We start from the raw sequence: 19,079 nt of genomic DNA, 5'->3' as shown, positions 1-19,079 counted from the left end.
TGAAGTGCAGAGAGATCTAGGTGTTCTCATGCATGACGCACAGAAAGTTGGTATGCAGGTACAGCACGTAATCAAGAAGTCTAATGGAATGCTGTCCTTAATTACGAGTGTACTTGAACATAAAAATAGGGATGTCGTGCTTTGGTTATACAGGGCATTGTGTGCAGTATTATTTAGGGGATGATGTAAATGTGTTGGAGATGGTTCGGAGGATGTTTACTAGATTAGTAGTAGAACAGCCTACTTCTACTCCTATTTCGTATGTTTGTATGTAACATCCAATATTCTAACATCCCCCACCTTGATTAGCAAAAAACTTGAAAATTATGCACCCCACTTGAAGACAGGGCACTACCACGAGCTAAGACTTTCAACATGATGGGGCAACATCTAGTTGAAACCTACCTCTTTGACCAAGCTTTTGGTCATCTGCCTTAATACCTCAGTATGTGGCTCAGTGTCATTATTTATTTGCAATATGCCTGTGAAGCACTTTGGAACGTCTTATTGCATTAAAGATGCTACATAAACATGAGTTGTTATTGTGGGAATTGGATGTGATGCAATTTGATCCTTAACCTAAAATATGTTAAAATACTTGTTAATTATGAACTCATCCCTCTCAAAATCTAGGCTGACTTTCCAGTGCGGTACTGAGGGAGTGCTGCATGGTCAGAGGTGCCATCCTTATAAGTCATCATATGGCACTGTTCTGAGGAAGAGCAGGGAAGTTCTCCTCAATGTCCTGGACAATATTTATCCCTCAACCAATATCACTGAAACAGGCTATCAGATTGCTGTGTGTATGAACACAAATTGGTTCTGCATTTCCTATGTTGTGACAGTGACTACACTTCAAAAGTACTTTATTTTCAGCCGCATGCTTTGGGACATCTTGAGCTCTTGAGGGACACAATATAAATACAGGTATTTCTTTTCTTTCATTATCTTGCTTTGCTAAACTGGTGTTTGGACTCATGGTTTGTGTTGTGCTTATTTCAGCTTGGCCTGGGAAGGCAGGATTGTGGTGGTTGGGTTTGCTGGTGGAAATATACCGACTGTACCAGCCAACTTACTGCTCCTGAAGAATGTGGCGGCAATGGGTGTTTACTGGGGAAGATATCAACATCAAAATTTCCCAGTCTTCTCCAGATCCATCATGTCTGCAATCCAATACTGTCAGGAGGGGAGAACCAAGCCTCACATTGGAGCAGCCTATAAACTACAGCAGGTAAGCCCCAATGGAAAATTGGTTCAGCTGCTTCACATCAGGGCCTTGTATTCTGTAAATAACCTTTCTAAAGGCTGGAAAATGTGAAACACAAACAGAAAGATACTGGGGTGCATCGCTGTGGTCCATCGCTGTGTAAAGAGAGAAGACAGATGAATGTTTTGGATATCGTCCTCCATCAGGACTGAAAGATCAGCAAGTCCCTTAGGAGCCCGGAAAATAAAGGGAGGAGTGAGGGGTAAAGAAAGAAAATACAGAAACTCAGCCACAGAGAAGTTAATGGGTTCAATGACATGCAGTTTCCTTAAAAAAGATCTTGTTGAGGCACTGGAAAGGCATTAAATGAATAAAGAAATGTGCAATGTGTAAGATGGATGCAAGGTTCAAGTAAAGGAAAAGGCAACAAAGTGAGATTACTTGGAGGAAAAGGAAAATACCCTGACCAGTGTCACAGAAAACTCTCTGGAAAGTGTGTGTGGGGGGGGGGGGAATGATGTAGATTTATGGGTAGACGATGTCATAGTGGTACTGTCACTGGACTAGTAATCCAGAGGCCTAGGCTAATGCCCTGGGGAAATGAGTTACGATCCTACCATGGCAACTGGTGGAATTTGAATTCAATTATTTACTAAACTAAATTTTTTAATAAAATAAATCAGAATATGAAGCTAATCTCAGTAGTGGTGACCATGAAACTATCATTGATCAGTTTAAAAACCCATCTGGTTCAAGGAAGGAAATTTGCCATCTATACCCAGTCTGGCCTAGATGTGACTCCAGACCCACAGCAGCGTGGTTGATTCTGAACTGCCCTCCGAAGCAAGCTACTCTGTTCAAGGGCAATTGGGGATGGGCAATAAATGCTGACCTTGCCAGCAATGCCCGCATCCCATGAAAGAAATAGCACAAATCATCTGGTGAATATGAAGGCTGATGCAATGGCAGGTGAGGGATAAGAGGATCCTGGTGTCACTGTGAGGGTGGGAGGGCTGGCTGCAGAAGCAGCATAATCGGGGAAAATGTAATGCGGGTTCCTGCCGATTGCCATTGAGGGGGAACCTTGGCCGAGGAGAAAGGAGATTTTAGAAGACGTGTGGCAGAAACATCAAAATGGAGAAACTGGGAGAAGGAACTGGAGTTTTCACGCTCTCCCATTACCTTATCTTTCAGTTGCAACTGCAGCAGATGCTCCACCTGTCCATTTAGAGTTCTATTTTTAAAGAGTTCTATTTGCAATTCTCAAGTCTCACTATCGTTTAGCAATCCTCAAGTCTCACTATCGTTTAGCTAGATACTGGGCAAGGACAGGTACATTCCATGTCATAAGAAAGTCAGGTAAGATTACCACAGGAAGTATCTAACAGAAGAAGAGAGAAAAGCAATACATGGTCTTTTAATGTCTTTCATTGTCCCACTGAGGTGATCCTTTATAATAGCTGTTGGTTTTCTATTAAGCAGTTTTAAAATTATTCAAATATAAAAACAAAAAAACTGCGGATGCTGGAAATCCAAAACAAAAACAGAATTACCTGGAAAAACTCAGCAGGTCTGGCAGCATCGGCGGAGAAGAAAAGAGTTGACGTTTCGAGTCCTCATGACCCTTCGACAGAACTTGCGTTCGAGTCCAAGAAAGAGTTGAAATAAGATAATTCAACTCTTTCTTGGACTCGAACGCAAGTTCTGTCGAAGGGTCATGAGGACTCGAAACGTCAACTCTTTTCTTCTCCGCCGATGCTGCCAGACCTGCTGAGTTTTTCCAGGTAATTCTGTTTTTGTTTTAAAATTATTCAACCCTGTATTTCTTTCAACCCTTCTATGGAGCAGGCTATTTTTACCTTTCAGTCTGACAAAGGGTGATAGCCAAAAGTTAATCTTTGCTCTTTACTGATGCTGATCCACTTGCATTTCCAACACTTTCTGGGTTTGTCTCACATTTTATATCAAGTCTTAAGGGTGGATTCCTGCGCCGGCTCAGTGTGTAGTGTGTTGTTGGACTATACCGATCAGGAAGGCTTTGGTTCAGTTCCTGATCCGTGCTTAGTTAGCTGATAAGGTGAGGTGATGATGGGTAATCCTATATTTGGCCTTGTGTCCCAGATTAAGGAAACATCAGCCCTGCTTGACGTGTGTGTGGATGTCAGATGGAGACATGACTGGGCTCAGTTCTGAGGCTGCTCATGGTGCAATACCCTTAAAACACTGTAGACTCACACAGGAAAAGTGGTCAGTTGATGGAGATACTAGAGAGGCTGTACCCTAGCTGACATGACTGGAGAAAAAAAGGAAGAAAGAAATGTGCACCAACTCTTTCTGGGATCAAATCATTTAAAAATAATCCTTTTATAAATAAACCGGCAAGAGGAAAGCAGGTTTGTTCCTGTGATTTAAAACCCGTCAACCTCAGATCACTGTTTGGTCTTTAGGGGTATACTGAGTAAAAACCACGGGCATCCCAAAAGGGAATGAGGGAGAACCAGCAAGTAAATGAACAAACATTAAGTTAATTTAAAGAGAACCTGAATGCAAAGCAACATCTGGTGGAAAGTAGATTCATAGAAACCCTTTGTCAAAATGCCTTTGATTAGGCGTATCTATTTATGTTAATTGCTGCGATGGTTTTATTATTCAGGTGTTTACTAATGATGTAGCATGTGGCACAAGCTACGAAGATTTGAGGTTAAAAAATAATTATTGGTGACAATTGCCAATATTAGTATTTTCACTGAGAACTACAAAAAAGTTATGTAACTTCACTACTCTGTAGATGTATAGAACAATGAAGATTATTTATCACTATCATATATTTATAAAGATTCAGTATTCTGTGTACTAGTTATATTTTTAAAATCATTTTTGGGGTGTGAGCGTAGCTGGCAAGACCAGAATTTATTGTCCATCCTTAATTAGCCTTGAGAAGGTTGTGGTGAGCTACCTTCTTGAACTGCTGAAGTCCACCTGGTGTGGGTACGCCCCTGTGCTGTTAGGGAGGGAGTTTTAGGATTTTGACCTGTGACGATGAAGGAATGGTGATAGTGTTTCAAGCCAGGATGGTGTTTGATTTGGAGAGGAACTTGCAGGTGGTGGTGTTCCCATGTGTCTGATGCAGTTTCCTTTTTGGTGGTAGAGATCTCAGGCCTAGAAGGTGCTGTCAACAGAGTCTCGTGAGTTGCTGCTATGCATCTTGCATGGTGCACACCACTGCCACTGTGCATCAGTGGTGAAGGGAGTAAATGTTTAAGGTGATGGATGGGGTGCTGATCAAGCTGTGGGCTTCTTGAGTGTTGCTGGGCTGTGCTGATCCAGGCAAGTAGAGAGTATTCCATCACACTCCTGACTTGTGTCTTGTAGATTGCGGACAGGTTTTGGGGAGTCAGGAGGTGAGTTACTTGCTGCAGAATTCCCAGCCTCTGACCTGCTCTTGTAGCCACAGTATTTATACGGCTAGTCCACTTAAGCTCCTAATCAATGGTAACCCCCATGATGTTAAATGATGGGGGCTTTGGTGATGATAATGCCTTTCAATGTCAAGGGGAGATGGTTAGATTCTCTCTTGTTGGAGATTCTTCCTCCTCTCTGTCTTAAATGGACTCCCAGGGCCACCACTTCTGACTTATACTGCTGTGCAGTCACCTCTGATGGGACTTGCCTGCCATTGGGACAAGACTGGGATGATGATGGAGATTTGAGACATTGGCGTAAGGAACGATTCACTGAATGTGGCAATGTCAACTGTTAAAATCTTGGCTGCTTTGCATTTCTGATGTCAGATTGTACTTTCCTAGGTAAGAAAGGGGAACATAGACAGCTGAAAATAAAACAAGGAGAATTCAGAGAGGATGGCCTGCATCAAATGGGAAATGAACCATTAGAGAGCAGTTTGGGGCTGCAAGCAGCAGTGAATCCGAGATATGCAGAAAGGGATAAGAGACAACCCCGGCCACAACCCACTCTTTTGCAGTTCATCTGTTTGAGGATACTTTAATTATTATGTTACCTTGTTCTTTTTACTGTGGATGGTGGAGGATTAATTCAGTTCCAGTTTGGCAATGCTTGTAGCTCCCATTTCACTGTATCCTTGCTTCAAATGTTCCAATTTCCACAGTTCCTTTTAAAAGTACTTGTTTCCATTTGCACCACTGCTAATGTAAATAGTGTGAACACATCCAGCCTCCCAGCTTTTATCAATTCTTCTGTTGCCACCATGTGAGTGGTTGCATAGAAATGTACAAGACCAGCCCCGGCTGACTTGGTCATTGGTTTGTTCCCCCCTATCCTGTAAAACGTTTCGAATGTTTATCTCGTGAAACCTAACATGCACAGTTTAATTTCTCTGACCATGGGCACTCTGACATTTTTTCCATAATGATTGTTTCTGCTGAGATATTGTCAAGATGCATGGTTTGGCACACCAATATGCAGTGTGTTACGGACAGGAGGGAGTTGAATTTAGAGCAGCCCTGATTTCTACACCTACCACCCGTCAATAAACAGAAAGGTGTTTTTGATTTTTGATTTCCCCCTTTATAAATGGTGGGGTATTTTCTCCAACCCGTCAGTTTTGGAGTGATCCAATCCTCTACTAATAACCCCACAGCAAACTTAAGAAAGGGTAAAATCAGAGGGTCAGTTTATTTCCCATTGTGTTTTGAGCAGGTAACTGTAGAAACATTAGCACAACGTTGGAGATGAGGAGTCCTGATAGCTCTGCCTTTGACAAGTGCTGGCTGGTGCAGACGCCTCAACTACTCGCCCTTTGTATTGGCTTGGCTGGAATATTTATACAATGCAAGGAGCATCACATTCCAGTAGTTTGATGAGTTAGCCTTTGTCCATTTTAAAACTGTTCAGAAACTTCTAGAACTACCATCAAGTGGTCAGCTGCAGCCATTTTATCAGTCCAGCCATTTGTCCATTTTTAAAAACAAGTAACAAGTTTATAAAATAGCCAGGATGATATAGATAGATATATTTTCCTTCCTGTCTTTTGATCATGACACACCTCCACTGTTGGAGGGAAAAAAATGAATTTTGTTTCTTTTTATATATGTGTGTGCTGCTCTTAAGGACAAATAGGAAGTGAAAAAGTATGCATGGATACTCTTATTCACACTGGTACATCAGACATACAGTTAGCAGGGGAAATGGCAGTTCCCTGCTGCATTTTCAATTCTTTTTGGACAGGGCGTCAGCAATGACATTGTCCGGTCTTGGGATTTGGGAAGGTTTAGGTGACTTGGGAGGATTCAAAATTCATCTGCACGGGGAAGCCTATTCAGTGCTAGAGTTCTGATGTCTCTCAGTCAGGGGTCAGGCGTTCCAATCTCCGGATTAAGCATTTCATGGAAAGGCTCTGGATGTTTTACAGGGTGGTTAGCACTCGGGGTGAGTGATGGCCAGGTTGCTCTGGCGATCCGCAGGGGAATGCTGGACATCTCACTCTGTGGGTGCCGGCTCTGGGAATCATAGGGCTGAGTTGCTCTTATCCAGCTTAGCTCCTTTGGTAACTTGCTTAACTTTGGTAACCTGGAGGTTCAGCTGTTCAGACCCAGAGACAGTGGGTAGGCTGAGGGTCAGGAGAGTGGGGTATTTTAAAGGGACTTGGTGTTCTTTAGGGGATTCTGGTTCAGATACTAGCACAATTGGAGAGTGGCAGCTTCTGTTACTAGGTGCTTTGGGTTGGCACGGCAACAGGTGGGCAGTTGGCGACTGAACTTGGGTCAGCACTTCTGGGCCGGGATGATAGGAAGATGGCGTTCTGGCAGGGGCCCTCCCATATCCATACTGGAGAGGGCTACAGTGCTGTAGCCTGTTTGGGGTTTGTGGATCATTTTAAATAGGGTAGTTAACTCTGTCCGGTCACCTTATGATTCTGCATTATTGTGGGTGATAATGAGGTCCCTGTGCTGGGTGCTAGGCATTGTGTCTTTTGGGACACTACCGCCCTCTGGTGGATGGTCAGTGCTTGCTGTACTTCCCAGTGGCTTTTCAAATAATTGAGGCATCATCCTCACTCTTTCTGAGCCAATTTGGGAACATTTTGGTCCACATTTAAATTCACCATAAAGCTCTGGCCAAACCAATCATTGGTTTCTTAGCTGGGTGGGACCTTTGGCTTGGCAGTGGGCGCAGTCCTAACGTTCCATGTTCCTTGGAATCCTTCTCTCAAGTGGAGGTGCAACTCCAGCGACACTCCTTCATGGCTTTTTGACTGGGGAAGGCATCGCGCCATCTGCCCATTTGTTTGGGAACTCCCTTTGTCCCTATTTAAGGTCAGAAAGAAGGTTTCTACTGGCCATACTTAAGGTAAGTCCTACCCTATTCCTTTCTGGCTTTCCTTCATGCTCTTTGGCTACATGGGGCATCTCCCTCACTATCTCTCTCTGCTTTGGGCTTCTTTAGTCCCTATTTAATTCTGGGATACTTGGGGAGTCTATTTCAGATTTTAGGGCCTTCTCTGGACCTCTTTTAATTTAACTGGCCTAGCTTTGGACTTGCTACCTTCGAGCAGCCCTCACTCGAGGTCAGTGGGTGCTATTTTACCCTTTTGGGCCTCGGGACCTTCTCCAGCTTTCTGCCCTTCTACAGTTTTCTGCTGGTTGGCATTGGCTTCATTTCTTTCAGGGCCTGAAACAAGGTCATACTGTATGGAGGGATGTAAACACCGATCCTCCTCCCACTGCACTGACCAATGCTTTGGCCTTCAGGGAGCACAGGCAGTAGGTTTAAGTCTCCCCCCCAACATTAAGGACTGAGTGACCCCTGTGTCCCGGAGCAGTACCACGGACTTGCTCCCATTTAGGGATGGGTAGGGGGACACTTCCTGAAGGACAAAACTCCGGAAACACTCTAGAAGTTTGCCTGACTCAGACACAGGTAGTGGCATGCCCTCCGAAGGGTAATTTTCTGCAGCGAGAGGCTCTACCTGCTCTGCTTCACTACCCATTGGGGCATTCTTCGGGGGACTAATCATATGAAGCCCTATTAGGCCAACTGGCCTTAGAATCTCCAGCACTCGGGTCTGGAATGGCCTATTTTGTTGCAATGAGAACACAACGGCCTCTGGGAGGTCTCCTTTTGGGCTGTCTGGGGGCTTCTTGCACCCTCTTTTGTGTTTTCTTTTCTATGTGGGGGGTTGGGGGGGTCTTTCCTATTTAGGTCATCCTGCTCATCTTTCCAGTGCTCAGGGGTGTGGTTTGGAAAGGGTCTGCCTGGGTTTACAGAGCTATGGGTGAGATCATAGGTGTGACTGCTGCACCCCCTGGCTGTGAGGATTCCCTGCTCCTCTCGGTGTAGCTTGGAGGGTAGGCAATTTTTGATTTCTTCCAACAGTACTAGCTCATGCAACCCCTCATAGGTGCATGGAATTTTTAGGGATCTTGTCCATCTCAGTGTAGGTTTGGGTTGGCTTCTTAAGAGCATTCCGGAATTGCTGGCCTCTGGAACTAACTCGTAGGCACTTAGGATGGCACCCTTAGTCTGCTCATAAATTAGGGACAATTCAGAAGGCAGCAGGGCGTAGACCTCTTGGGCTCTACCTAGCAGCTGCCCTTGAATTAAAAATGTTCTGATCTCAGAAGGCCATTTTAGCTGTCCTGCTATTTTCTCAAAGCTGATAAAAAAAATGACTCCGCATCAATCTCTTCAAATTTGGGAAGGAATCTCACATACTTGAGGGCCTGAGAGTGGTTCTGTGTTCGGAGGATAGGGGCTGTTAGCAGGTAGAAAAAGATTTCCCCTTGCAGTGGTTAGCTGTCTGCTCACTCTTTCCCTTTGAGCTGCCAGCTCCATTTCCATTTTTCGGAGCTGGAATTCTCTTTCCTTTTCTTGTTCCCTTGTTCTCTCTTTCTCTCTCCGGAGCTTCCTTCTCTTAAAATTCTAGCTGTAATTTAAGCTTTTTAGCTCGAAATTGGTTACGGGATTCGGAGTCATGATTGAGCTCTTCATCTAACTGCTGTACTGGTAACGTGAGATCCAAATGTTCTACCAACACCTGGATGAGTTCACTTCATTTGATTTTGCTGGGCAATTTTAACCCAACTCCCTAGCTACAGCTTTCAATTGTTCTGTGCTAAGGGCTGCCAAAGACTCACCATTCCCTTGCTGAACAAACATCTGGGCATCAAATGTTGCCAATTTGTTAGCACTGCAGAAAAGGAACTTGTTGTGGTAAATTACTTGTATTTTGAAGGCTGTTCCATTCACCGAATTTTCCCTCTTAGCTTCCAACTGGCTCTTTAAAATCAGATTTGGCTCATCTCTTAACTTGGATTCTGGTCAAATTCAAATTGGGGTTCATCCTGGACTTGAGCTTCAAATTTCTGTTATGGTCAGGGGTGGGTATAATATAGAACAGCCCTGATTTCTCCACTCACTACCTGTCCGTAAACAGAAAGGTGTTTTTGACTTTTGATTCCCCACCCCCCAGCCCCTTTATAAGTGGTGGGGTATTTTCCTCAACCCTTCAGTTTTATAACGATCCCATCCTCTATTAGTAACACCACAGCAAACATGAGATAGGGTAAAATCAGAGGGTTAGTTTATTATCAAAACGCGTGAAGGGGGTTCTCAACATCCATCCCTTTTTGCATTCATACAATAAAAGAGGGATAAGGGAAAGAAAGGGTTTCAAGGCAAAGAGCACAGACAAAATATAGGAATTATGGTTTCACATGAGACCAGAGTCCAGAATCAAAAAGTCCAATGGTGTATTCCTTCAGAAGTTAGCAGGGTGATCTGTTTTTCCAGAAGCTATGACTTCCACGAAGGATGAAGGCACGTAGAGATGAATTAGTTTTGTAGGCAGAGATATAGAAGTTCAAATGTTTCAGCAGAACACAGTGTACATGAGGGCCAGGCAATTTAAACCTGGGCAGAGCTCTTTCTGTTGCTACTTTAAAAAAAAAACTCATTCATGGGATATGGGTGTCACTGGCTAGGCCAGCATTTATTGCCCATTTCTAGTTGTCCCTGAGAAGGTGGTGGTGAGCTGCCTTCTTGAACCGCTGCTGTCCATATGGTGTAGGTACACCCACAGTGCTGATTACATGGTAACTGGCAGACAGAGGCAGACTGCTATCCTGGAATCCTCCTTCAGAAGTTAAACAGTGACTGAAGATAGAACCCAAAAGCTGTAAAATCAAAGCAATTCAAATAGCTCAAGTCTGAGTCATGTGATAGGGTGGTTTCGGGTCAAACTGTTCAGCTAACGAACAATCTCTCCCCCCCCCCCCCCCCCATTAAAACAATTGTTTTTGAGCAGGTAACTGCAGAACCATTAGTACAACATTGGAGATGAGGAGTCCCAATAGCTCTGCCTTTGTGCAGCGCTGGCTGATGCAGACACCTTGTCTACCAGCCCTTTGTGTTGGCTTGGCTGGAATGTTTATACAATCCAAGGAGTTTTAGATTCCAGTAGTTTGATGAGTTAGGCCTTTGTCCATTTCTAAACTGCTCAGAAACTTCCAGAACTACCATCATGTGGTCAGCTGTGGCCATTTTATCAGTTCAGCCATTTGTCCATTCTAAAAATGTATAAAGTAACCAGGATGATGTAGATATATATATTTTCTATCTTGTCTTCTGATCACATCAAGCGTTAGTGATGGTATGCACCTACAGTATATTGCTAAGGTTAAACAGAAGAGGGAGTCCCTGAGCCAGGGGGGAAGGTGAAGGTGCCTCAAGGTAAGGAGCTTTACCACACAGACAGTAAGAACATCAGTCATTCTGGGCTGCTGTTGTTGAGCCTTCAGGATATGACTAACATTATACAAAACCTTGGGAGCAAATTAATTTCCTGCTTTCTTGAAAAGAGGTTGGAGGTTATTGTGGGCCCCAAAGGAACGGGCAGGGGTGGGGAAAGCAGGGGGCAATTCAAATGGAGCTAAAAATTGTTTTTGACTGAATGTTGGATGATGTTTGATGTTGTACTGGTAAATGACCGTTCTGGGAAGTCCCATTCATTTCTTGCCGTTCTCTCTTCTCTTATGTATAGCGTATCTGTTACGTTTTATTGCCTCAATGAAGTAATAAACTTTTACTTTTCTTCAAACAGTGTAATTTTCGGGCCAGCTTTGTGAGGAGGCAGTGTTCAGACTCCCGAGAGAGAAGCACCATTTTTGCCATGAGCTCGGGTCAAGGCAGGTGTGGGGTTGCCGTCATCCGAGTGAGTGGACCCGCCAGCAGCGATACGCTGGTCTGCCTGACTGGCCGGAGAGCTCTTCCCCCGGCCCGGGCTGCTGTCCTCCGGTCACTGCTGGACCCCAGGTCTGGGGAGCGCCTGGACTTGGGCCTGGTGCTGTGGTTCCCAGGCCCCCACAGTTTCACCGGGGAGGACTGCTGCGAGTTCCATGTCCACGGGGGGTTAGCGGTGGTCAGCGGAGTTCTCCAAGCCCTGGGATGCTTACCTGGGCTACGCCCAGCCCAAGCTGGGGAGTTCACCAAACGTGCTTTTCAGAATGGGAAGCTGGACCTGACAGAGGTGGAGGGGCTGGGGGACCTCATTCATGCTGAGACAGAAGCCCAGAGAAGGCAAGCCCTGCGGCAAATGGCTGGTGACCTGGGACACCTGTACAGCGGCTGGAGTGAGAGGCTAACCCGCTGCGTGGCCCATGCGGAAGCTTACATTGACTTCAGTGAGGATGACAACATTGAAGAGGGAGTGCTGGATGAAGTTGACAGTGATGTGCACGCATTGCAGCGTGAAATAGAAGGCCACCTACGTGACAGTCGCCGAGGCGAAAGGCTGAGGGACGGAGTCCACGTGGCAATTGTGGGCGCACCCAATGCTGGCAAAAGCAGCCTCATGAATTCAATCTGTCAGAAGCCCGCCGCCATAGTCTCGCCAATAGCAGGGACGACACGGGACGTTGTGGAGACGGCCCTGAACATTGGAGGCTACCCCGTTCTTCTGAGCGACACAGCCGGGCTCCGGGAGACCTCCGACATGGTGGAGCAAGAGGGCGTGAGGCGTGCTCGGGAAAGGCTTCAGCAGGCGGACATGGTGGTGCTGGTGGTGGATGCTGCGGAACTGCCGCCACACCTGACCGGGATGGTCCACTTCCTCCAAGATTATCTGAGTGAAGTGACGAGGCACGCATCTGACGAGCGTCGAGTTGAAAGCAGCCCGGCCGCAGGGGACTGGATTGTGGTTTGTAATAAGATAGATCTCGTTCCGCTGGAGGAGCTGAATAAGCTGCATCCGGCTCTGAGAGATTGCGGGCTGCCTTCGGTGCGCCTGTTGTCATGCAAAACTGGCTGGGGTTTCGACGATTTCTTACGTCTCCTTGGTGAACGAGTTGAAAAAATGTGCGGGAATCCGTTGGCTGGCAGTCCTAGCTTAACACAGGCACGTCACCGGCTGCACCTCCAGAACTGCAGCAATGCCCTAACGCAGTATCACCAGCAACGAGAGCTGGATCTTGTCCTCGCCACAGAGCAGCTGAGAATGGCATTGAGACAACTGGGAAAGATCACTGGGAAAGTTGGAGCCGAAGAAATCCTGGAAGTTATATTCAGGGATTTCTGCATTGGGAAATAAAGCTTCCTAAAGAAAGAGTTTTAAAAACTCTTCCAATGTCATGGAGACTTAAAATGGGGAGCATTTCAACTTTTTGGGACAGACTGAGATGAGGCTGGATTAGAGCAGGCACACAGTCCTGGCAGCACATGACGATTCACGTAAAATGTTATGGTATCAGCTCATCAAGCCAAGTGACATTGAACTAAAACCAGTATGGAATCTATCACTCCAAGAACTATTAATTTATTCAATACCTCAAGTGACTTTACCAGATCGCAGATATTTTTATTGGAGCCCACGAACAGCATGATCAGCGGGCATCTATTCTCAATCTTTTTCTAAAACTATTTATTTGCTATGCAAAGCAATGTGTAGCAAGATTACATAAAAAGCTGCTGATTGTCATACCATTAAATGTGATTAAATGCAGAGAACTTAATAATGCAAGTAGAGTTTAATCTAAGATAAGCAAAGTGGTAAATTGGCTTTCTCTGTCTCTCAGAAAATACGAGTAATCATGACTGTTTCTGACAGACAGCAGGAAGATCTCAGATTTGATCCGTTCTGTGCTGAGTTAAATGATATCAAAGAGAATATTGTTGGCAGTACTGCAGTTGTCCGCCTGCCTTTAAGTGGAAGGAGAAAAAAACAATTGTACAGGATTTTTGCTATTGATTGTTATTTAATGTACCTGCATTGGAATCTTCCCGTGAAAGCTGGATGAGGATATAATGGGCTTGATCAGATAGTATGCTGCATTTGCTTTTGAGGGGCACACATGAATAATTTGACCAAGAATCAGAGGACGAGTGTCTTCTGTGGGACTGTATCACAGTAAATGCCTCTGGGAGACAAAATGGTTGAGCAGAGAAAAAAGAAATATAGGAGATGTACAGAGTATTACAAGCAAAAAAGAAATAATCTCAAAACAGAATGAAACCAAGTTGCCAATGCTGTCCTAAGAAAGAAAAAATAAATAACTAGCTGGTGTTTCAAACAAGAATTGATTGCTGACCCATTTTGCAGTATATTCAGGGAGGATGAGGACACAGCCAAACATATTGTCAACCACAAAAATTTCTATCTGCAACTTCTGACCATGTTGAAAAGATCAGTTAATCTTGTGGCAAAAGCACAGAGGAAGTTTCACTGGGAAGCCCAGATGCCTGGATGAGGGAATTAATTTGAGCCATAATGCTAGCAATTTCTTCAAAAGAACACAACCCTGTGATTTTTAGTTAGTGACATGTCCAGAAAATATAAGGGTGTTCACCAGCTCCCTTATATTATCTTCAGCAAGACTGACAAAAAAATGGCTTTATAACAGTAGGACAAGTAGATTCTAGTAATTAAAAAAAAAATTAGCAGACCTATTCCTTATATAGCAAGAGGTTATGTGGTTCTATAACAACATGAACATTATACGCATCGTGCAGTGCATGATAAAGTATTGAGAATAATATTTGTCACAAAGTTGTTTCCTGGTGGATTTAAAAAGGATGTCGCTCAAGTTTTGTTTAACCTGGGATTGTTATAAAATGAACATGTCACTTTCTACAGTGCAGCCAGGAATATGTATAATTGCATTGAGTTTGTATTGAACTTTGCTGATCAGAGTTTTCACTTGATTTATTTTTGCGCTAAGATTGTTATTTAGTTTTACCAGTTCAGCACTCTCCATTACACTACTGATGCCCAATCGCATGTTGGGTCACAATCTCCCTGGCCAGAGTACAAAGATACTATTGCATATAGGTAGCAATCATGATGAATGCAGTTAGAAGATCAGTATTGACCTTGATGGACCTCTATCGATGAATGCAGAAATAAAGAAAAGGGTCCTAAAACATGTTAGAAAAGCTATGCGCATTGGAAGCATAGCTTGCTCATGTGGGCAGCATGAATGCCTGAGATGAATATGTGAGCATTCAAAAACGCAAAGTTGCAAAAAAAAATTATGACCTGGTAATTCATCAAGGAAGAAATATGTAGATGACTCAGGTAGAAGCTGGTTCATTATTGTATGGTAACTGTCATAATGAGCAAAATGAGATATTTGTACTTAGTGGTACTTTATTGGCTTTGTGATTTTCTAGGTAAATGAAGCTTTTCTACACGTGTTTCAACGCAAATCCACTGGGAAGGTCATCATAAAGATGAAATGTACTGAACCGAAGGGAGAAATTGGAGACAAGTTGGACTAGGAAATAATATGCTGCTCTGACTTTGAAAGAACAGAACTAATATTGTACATCCTGGTAACCTAGTAGAAATCCAAATAAAACACTTGTTATAATTTTATATTTGCAGCTTTTTTAAGGTGGTTCATAGACCATAAGACATAGGAGCAGAAATTAGGCCATTCAGCCCATCGAGTCTGCTCCGCCATTCAATCATGGCTGATAAGTTTCTCAACCCTTCTCCTGTCTTCTCCCCATAACCCTTGATCCCCTTACCAATCAAGAACCTATCTATCTCGGTCTTAAATACAATCAATGACCTGGCCTCCACAGCCTTCTGTGGCAATAAATTCCATAGATTCACCACTCTCTGGCTAAAGAAGTTTCTCCTCATCTCTGTTCTAAAAGGTCTCCCCTTTACTCTGAGGCTGTGCCCTCAGGTCCTAGTCTCTCCTACTAATGGAAACATCTTCCCCACGTCCACTCTATCCAGGCCTTTCAGTATTCTGTAAGTTTCAATCAGATCCCCCCTCATCCTTCTAAACTCCATCAAGTATAGACCCAGAGTCCTCAAACGTTCCTCATATGTTAAGCCTTTCACTCCTGGGATCATTCTCGTGAACCTCCTCTGGACCCTCTCCAGGGCTAGAACATCCTGAGATACGGGGCCCAAAATTGCTCACAATATTCTAAATGTGGTCTGACCAGAGCCTTATAAAGCCTCAGCAGCACATCCCTACTTTTATATTCTAGTCCTCTTTAAATAAATGCCAACATTGCATTTGCCTTCCTAACTACTGTCTCAACCTGCAAGTTAACCTTAAGAGAATCCTGGACTAGGACTCCCAAGTCCCTTAGCACTCCAGATTTCTGAATTCTCTCCCCATTTAGAAAATATTCTATGCCTCTATTCTTCCTACCAAAGTGCATGACCTCACACTTCCCCACATTGTATTCCATATGCCACTTCTTTGCCCATTCTCCTAACCTGTCCAAATCCTTCTGCAGCCTCCCTGCCTCCTCAATACTACCTGTCCCTCCACCTATCTTTATATCATCAGCAAACTTAGCCAGGATGCCCTCAGTTCCTTAATCTAGATCATTAATGTATAAAGTGAAAAGTTGTGGTCCCAACACTGACCCCTGCGGAACTCCACTAGTCACTGGCCGCCATCCTGAGAAGGATCCCCTTATCCCCACACTCTGCCTCCTGCCAGACAGCCAATCTTCTATCCATGCTAGTACCTTGCCTCTAACACCATGGGCTCTTATCTTACTGAGCAGCCTCCTGTGCTGCACCTTGTCAAAGGCCTTCTGGAAGTCCAAGTAGATAACATCCATTGGCTCTCCTTTGTCTAACCTACTCGTTATCTCAGAACTCCAACAGATTTGTCAGGCATGACCTCCCCCCGATGAAACCATGCTGACTTTGCCCGATTTTACCATGCATTTCCAAGTATTCTGAAATCTCATCCTTAATAATGGACTCTAAAATCTTACCAACGACCGAGGTCAAGCTAATCGGCCTGTAATTTCCCATCTTTTGCCTCACTCCCTTCTTAAACCAGGGGGTTACATTAGCGATTTTCCAGTCCTCTGGGACCCTCCCTGACTCCAGTGATTCCTGAAAGATCACCACTAATGCCTCCACTATCTCTTCAGCTATCTCCTTCAGAACTCTGGGGTGTAATCCATCTGGTCCAGGTGATTTATCCACCTTCAGACCTTTCAGTTTTCCTAGCACCTTCTCCTTGGTAATGGTCACCATACTCACCTCTGTCCCCCCGACTCTCTTGAACTTTGGGGACGTCACTCGTGTCTTCCGCTGTGAAGACTGATGCAAAGTACCTATTCAGTTCCTCTGCCATTTCTTTGTTCCCCACTACTACTTCTCAATGATTGTCATCAGACCTGTACAGTAATATATGTTGGTGTTGCCCAGTGTGATGTTGAATGAAATATGATATATTTTTGGAAATTGAGGTTAAGGCTGTATCATTCAGGATCTTGGCTGGAAGAATGGAGAGGGATATGATGCTTACATCCATCATAGCAGTTTGGCAAGTGTGGCAGTCAGAAAGCCCTTAGTACAGGTAACCTGAAAGCCCCATTGATGATGGTCTAAATAACCAGAAAGGCTAGTTGGGTCACAATGTAGTTAGAGAAAAATTACTAATGTGGATAAAAACAGCAAGTTTTTTTTTAGAGAAGTTGAAATTCCGAATATATAAACATGCATTCTAGACAAGTGACTGCAGATAAATCATTTACTTGAAAATGAAAACAGGTTGTATTGCCTGAAACTTTAATTTGCTTGCACTTTATTTTTAAGCTGATTGCTTACAATGTGATGATTTATAAAGAAAGCAAGCCAGCAATCAGAAGCTACGGTTCTACAACAGTGATGGTGAAATGTATGTCATTTCTGACACACTATTATTAAACAGGGAATACAAACCAGTCTTTATAAATAAAACTATTACAAAGTGATTAACTGGGAAAGATCTTTTTGCTTTCAACATGCTCTTGCATAGTTTTTCTTTCAAAGCCTTTGTTTCTGCAGAATGTGTTAGAGACGGATTTAGGCTCTTAGCTCAGAGGGACTTCAGATTGTAGCAGCGTAGGGGAGCTTAATTCATATTCGTGGCTGTCTATACAAGGTATATAAGTAATTACATCATTTAATCTGTGCATGTCAGTTCAGTTCCCTTAGCCTTTTCTTCCCCCATCCAACCTAATATATTTACCAACATTCACCAAGCATTGTAAAATGTAGGATGAAAGATGCACAGTTTGTTGAACGATTAGATTTAAAAATGTAATGTTTAATTTTATACACAACTGCACAAATTTAAAAAAGTCTTCACCCTCATGGCTAATTGGGCCGGAATTTGCATTAGAAATAGCAGTGAGACTAAAAGTGATCATTATTTACATGGAAACTAGAGTGCAACTTCCGCCGAGCATAAGTGTATGGTTAAACACAGAAGTCTGGAAGTTGCTCTCCAGGATGGCCTGCTCTGTCGGAAGTTGTAGGCGAACATTATTTCACTGTCTGACTCACCATTCAATTACATTGAACAGCGTGGTTTCCTTGCACTAACCTCTCAGATACTGACTAAACTCGTCAGTTAGGGTTTGTCCACTCTAGTGCAAATACCCTTTTAAGAGTGCGATAAATTTTAAATACTGTCGAACAACCTCTCTGGCAATGAGAATTAACTTTTACAAATGTGGAATCTGATTCTTTGGATAGAGATGTTCAAAATCATGAGGGGTCTCAACAAAGTAGATAAAAAGAAACTGTTCCCATTGACAGAAGGGTTGAGAACCAGAGGGCACAGGTTTAAGCCGATGGGCAAAAGAACCAAAGGAAATATGAGCAAGAACAATGTAGAGAGTCTCTATGATTTGGAAAGCAATGTCTGAAATGGAGGTGAAGGCAGATACAGTCATAGCTTTCAAAAAGGAATTAGCTAAGTCCCTGACGAGAAAAAAATTACAAGCTACAGGGAAGGGATGAGGAGTGGGGCTAGCTAGACTTGCAGGGATTTGGCACAGACAAGATGGGCCAAGTGGTCTCCTTTTATGATTCTATTTTGTTTTCTTGACATTATTTTACATAAAATATTGAATTCAAACTGACACTTTCTGGTTTAGACTGTGGTGCTCATGAATGTTTCTTCAATCTGATTGGTTAAGCAGATGCACAATTGTTGCTTTGTTCACACATGTCCAGATGCCCTGTAGAGGGTACAGTGCTGTTATGATAGCTGGCTGATTGGAACTTCAGGTGCAAAATCCCATAGAAAGTCTATGGCCATGGACAAATGTAATAAAAGGCGAGCAGCATTCATTCACCGGTGACTACAAAATCGGTCCCAAAAAAATAGCAAGTCACAGAAAGCTGTGACGTAATTATGGTTGACTCATGTATGGATACTTAAATGTAATCAGTTGTATAATCTTACTCATGGTAGGTTTTCAGGTGGAAAGTTTCAGTTATCTCAAAAGTCAGTAGACTGATTTATTGTGTAATTCTATCACTGGAATTTTGCATCTGTATTTACCAATACAGTCTTAAAATGTTCCATTTTTTTCTTCCCAGCCTTGTGTAATCTGAAAACAAAATTAGACATCAGAATGC

General features: G+C 43.6%; 1 protein-coding gene across 2 annotated transcripts in view; it reads left to right on the top strand.

Annotated features, from left to right (window-relative positions):
- The window catches only part of gtpbp3 (GTP binding protein 3, mitochondrial), a 37,315-nt gene extending 22,262 nt beyond the window's left edge, over positions 1-15,053 (top strand). For both annotated transcript variants that reach the window (XM_041208931.1, XM_041208932.1), the window contains 2 exons: positions 1,003-1,231; positions 11,286-15,053. In XM_041208931.1, the coding sequence (XP_041064865.1) occupies positions 1,003-1,231; positions 11,286-12,770 (1,714 nt within the window). In that variant the 3' untranslated portion in view covers positions 12,771-15,053. The remainder of the gene's footprint in view (positions 1-1,002; positions 1,232-11,285) is intronic.
- The last annotated feature ends 4,026 nt before the right edge of the window (positions 15,054-19,079 follow it).

Source organism: Carcharodon carcharias, chromosome 16, assembly GCF_017639515.1.
Source record: "Carcharodon carcharias isolate sCarCar2 chromosome 16, sCarCar2.pri, whole genome shotgun sequence".
Classification (NCBI taxonomy): Eukaryota; Metazoa; Chordata; class Chondrichthyes; order Lamniformes; family Lamnidae; genus Carcharodon; species Carcharodon carcharias.
Note: the sequence above shows the minus strand (reverse complement) of the source record. Positions and strands in the feature narration are given on the sequence as shown.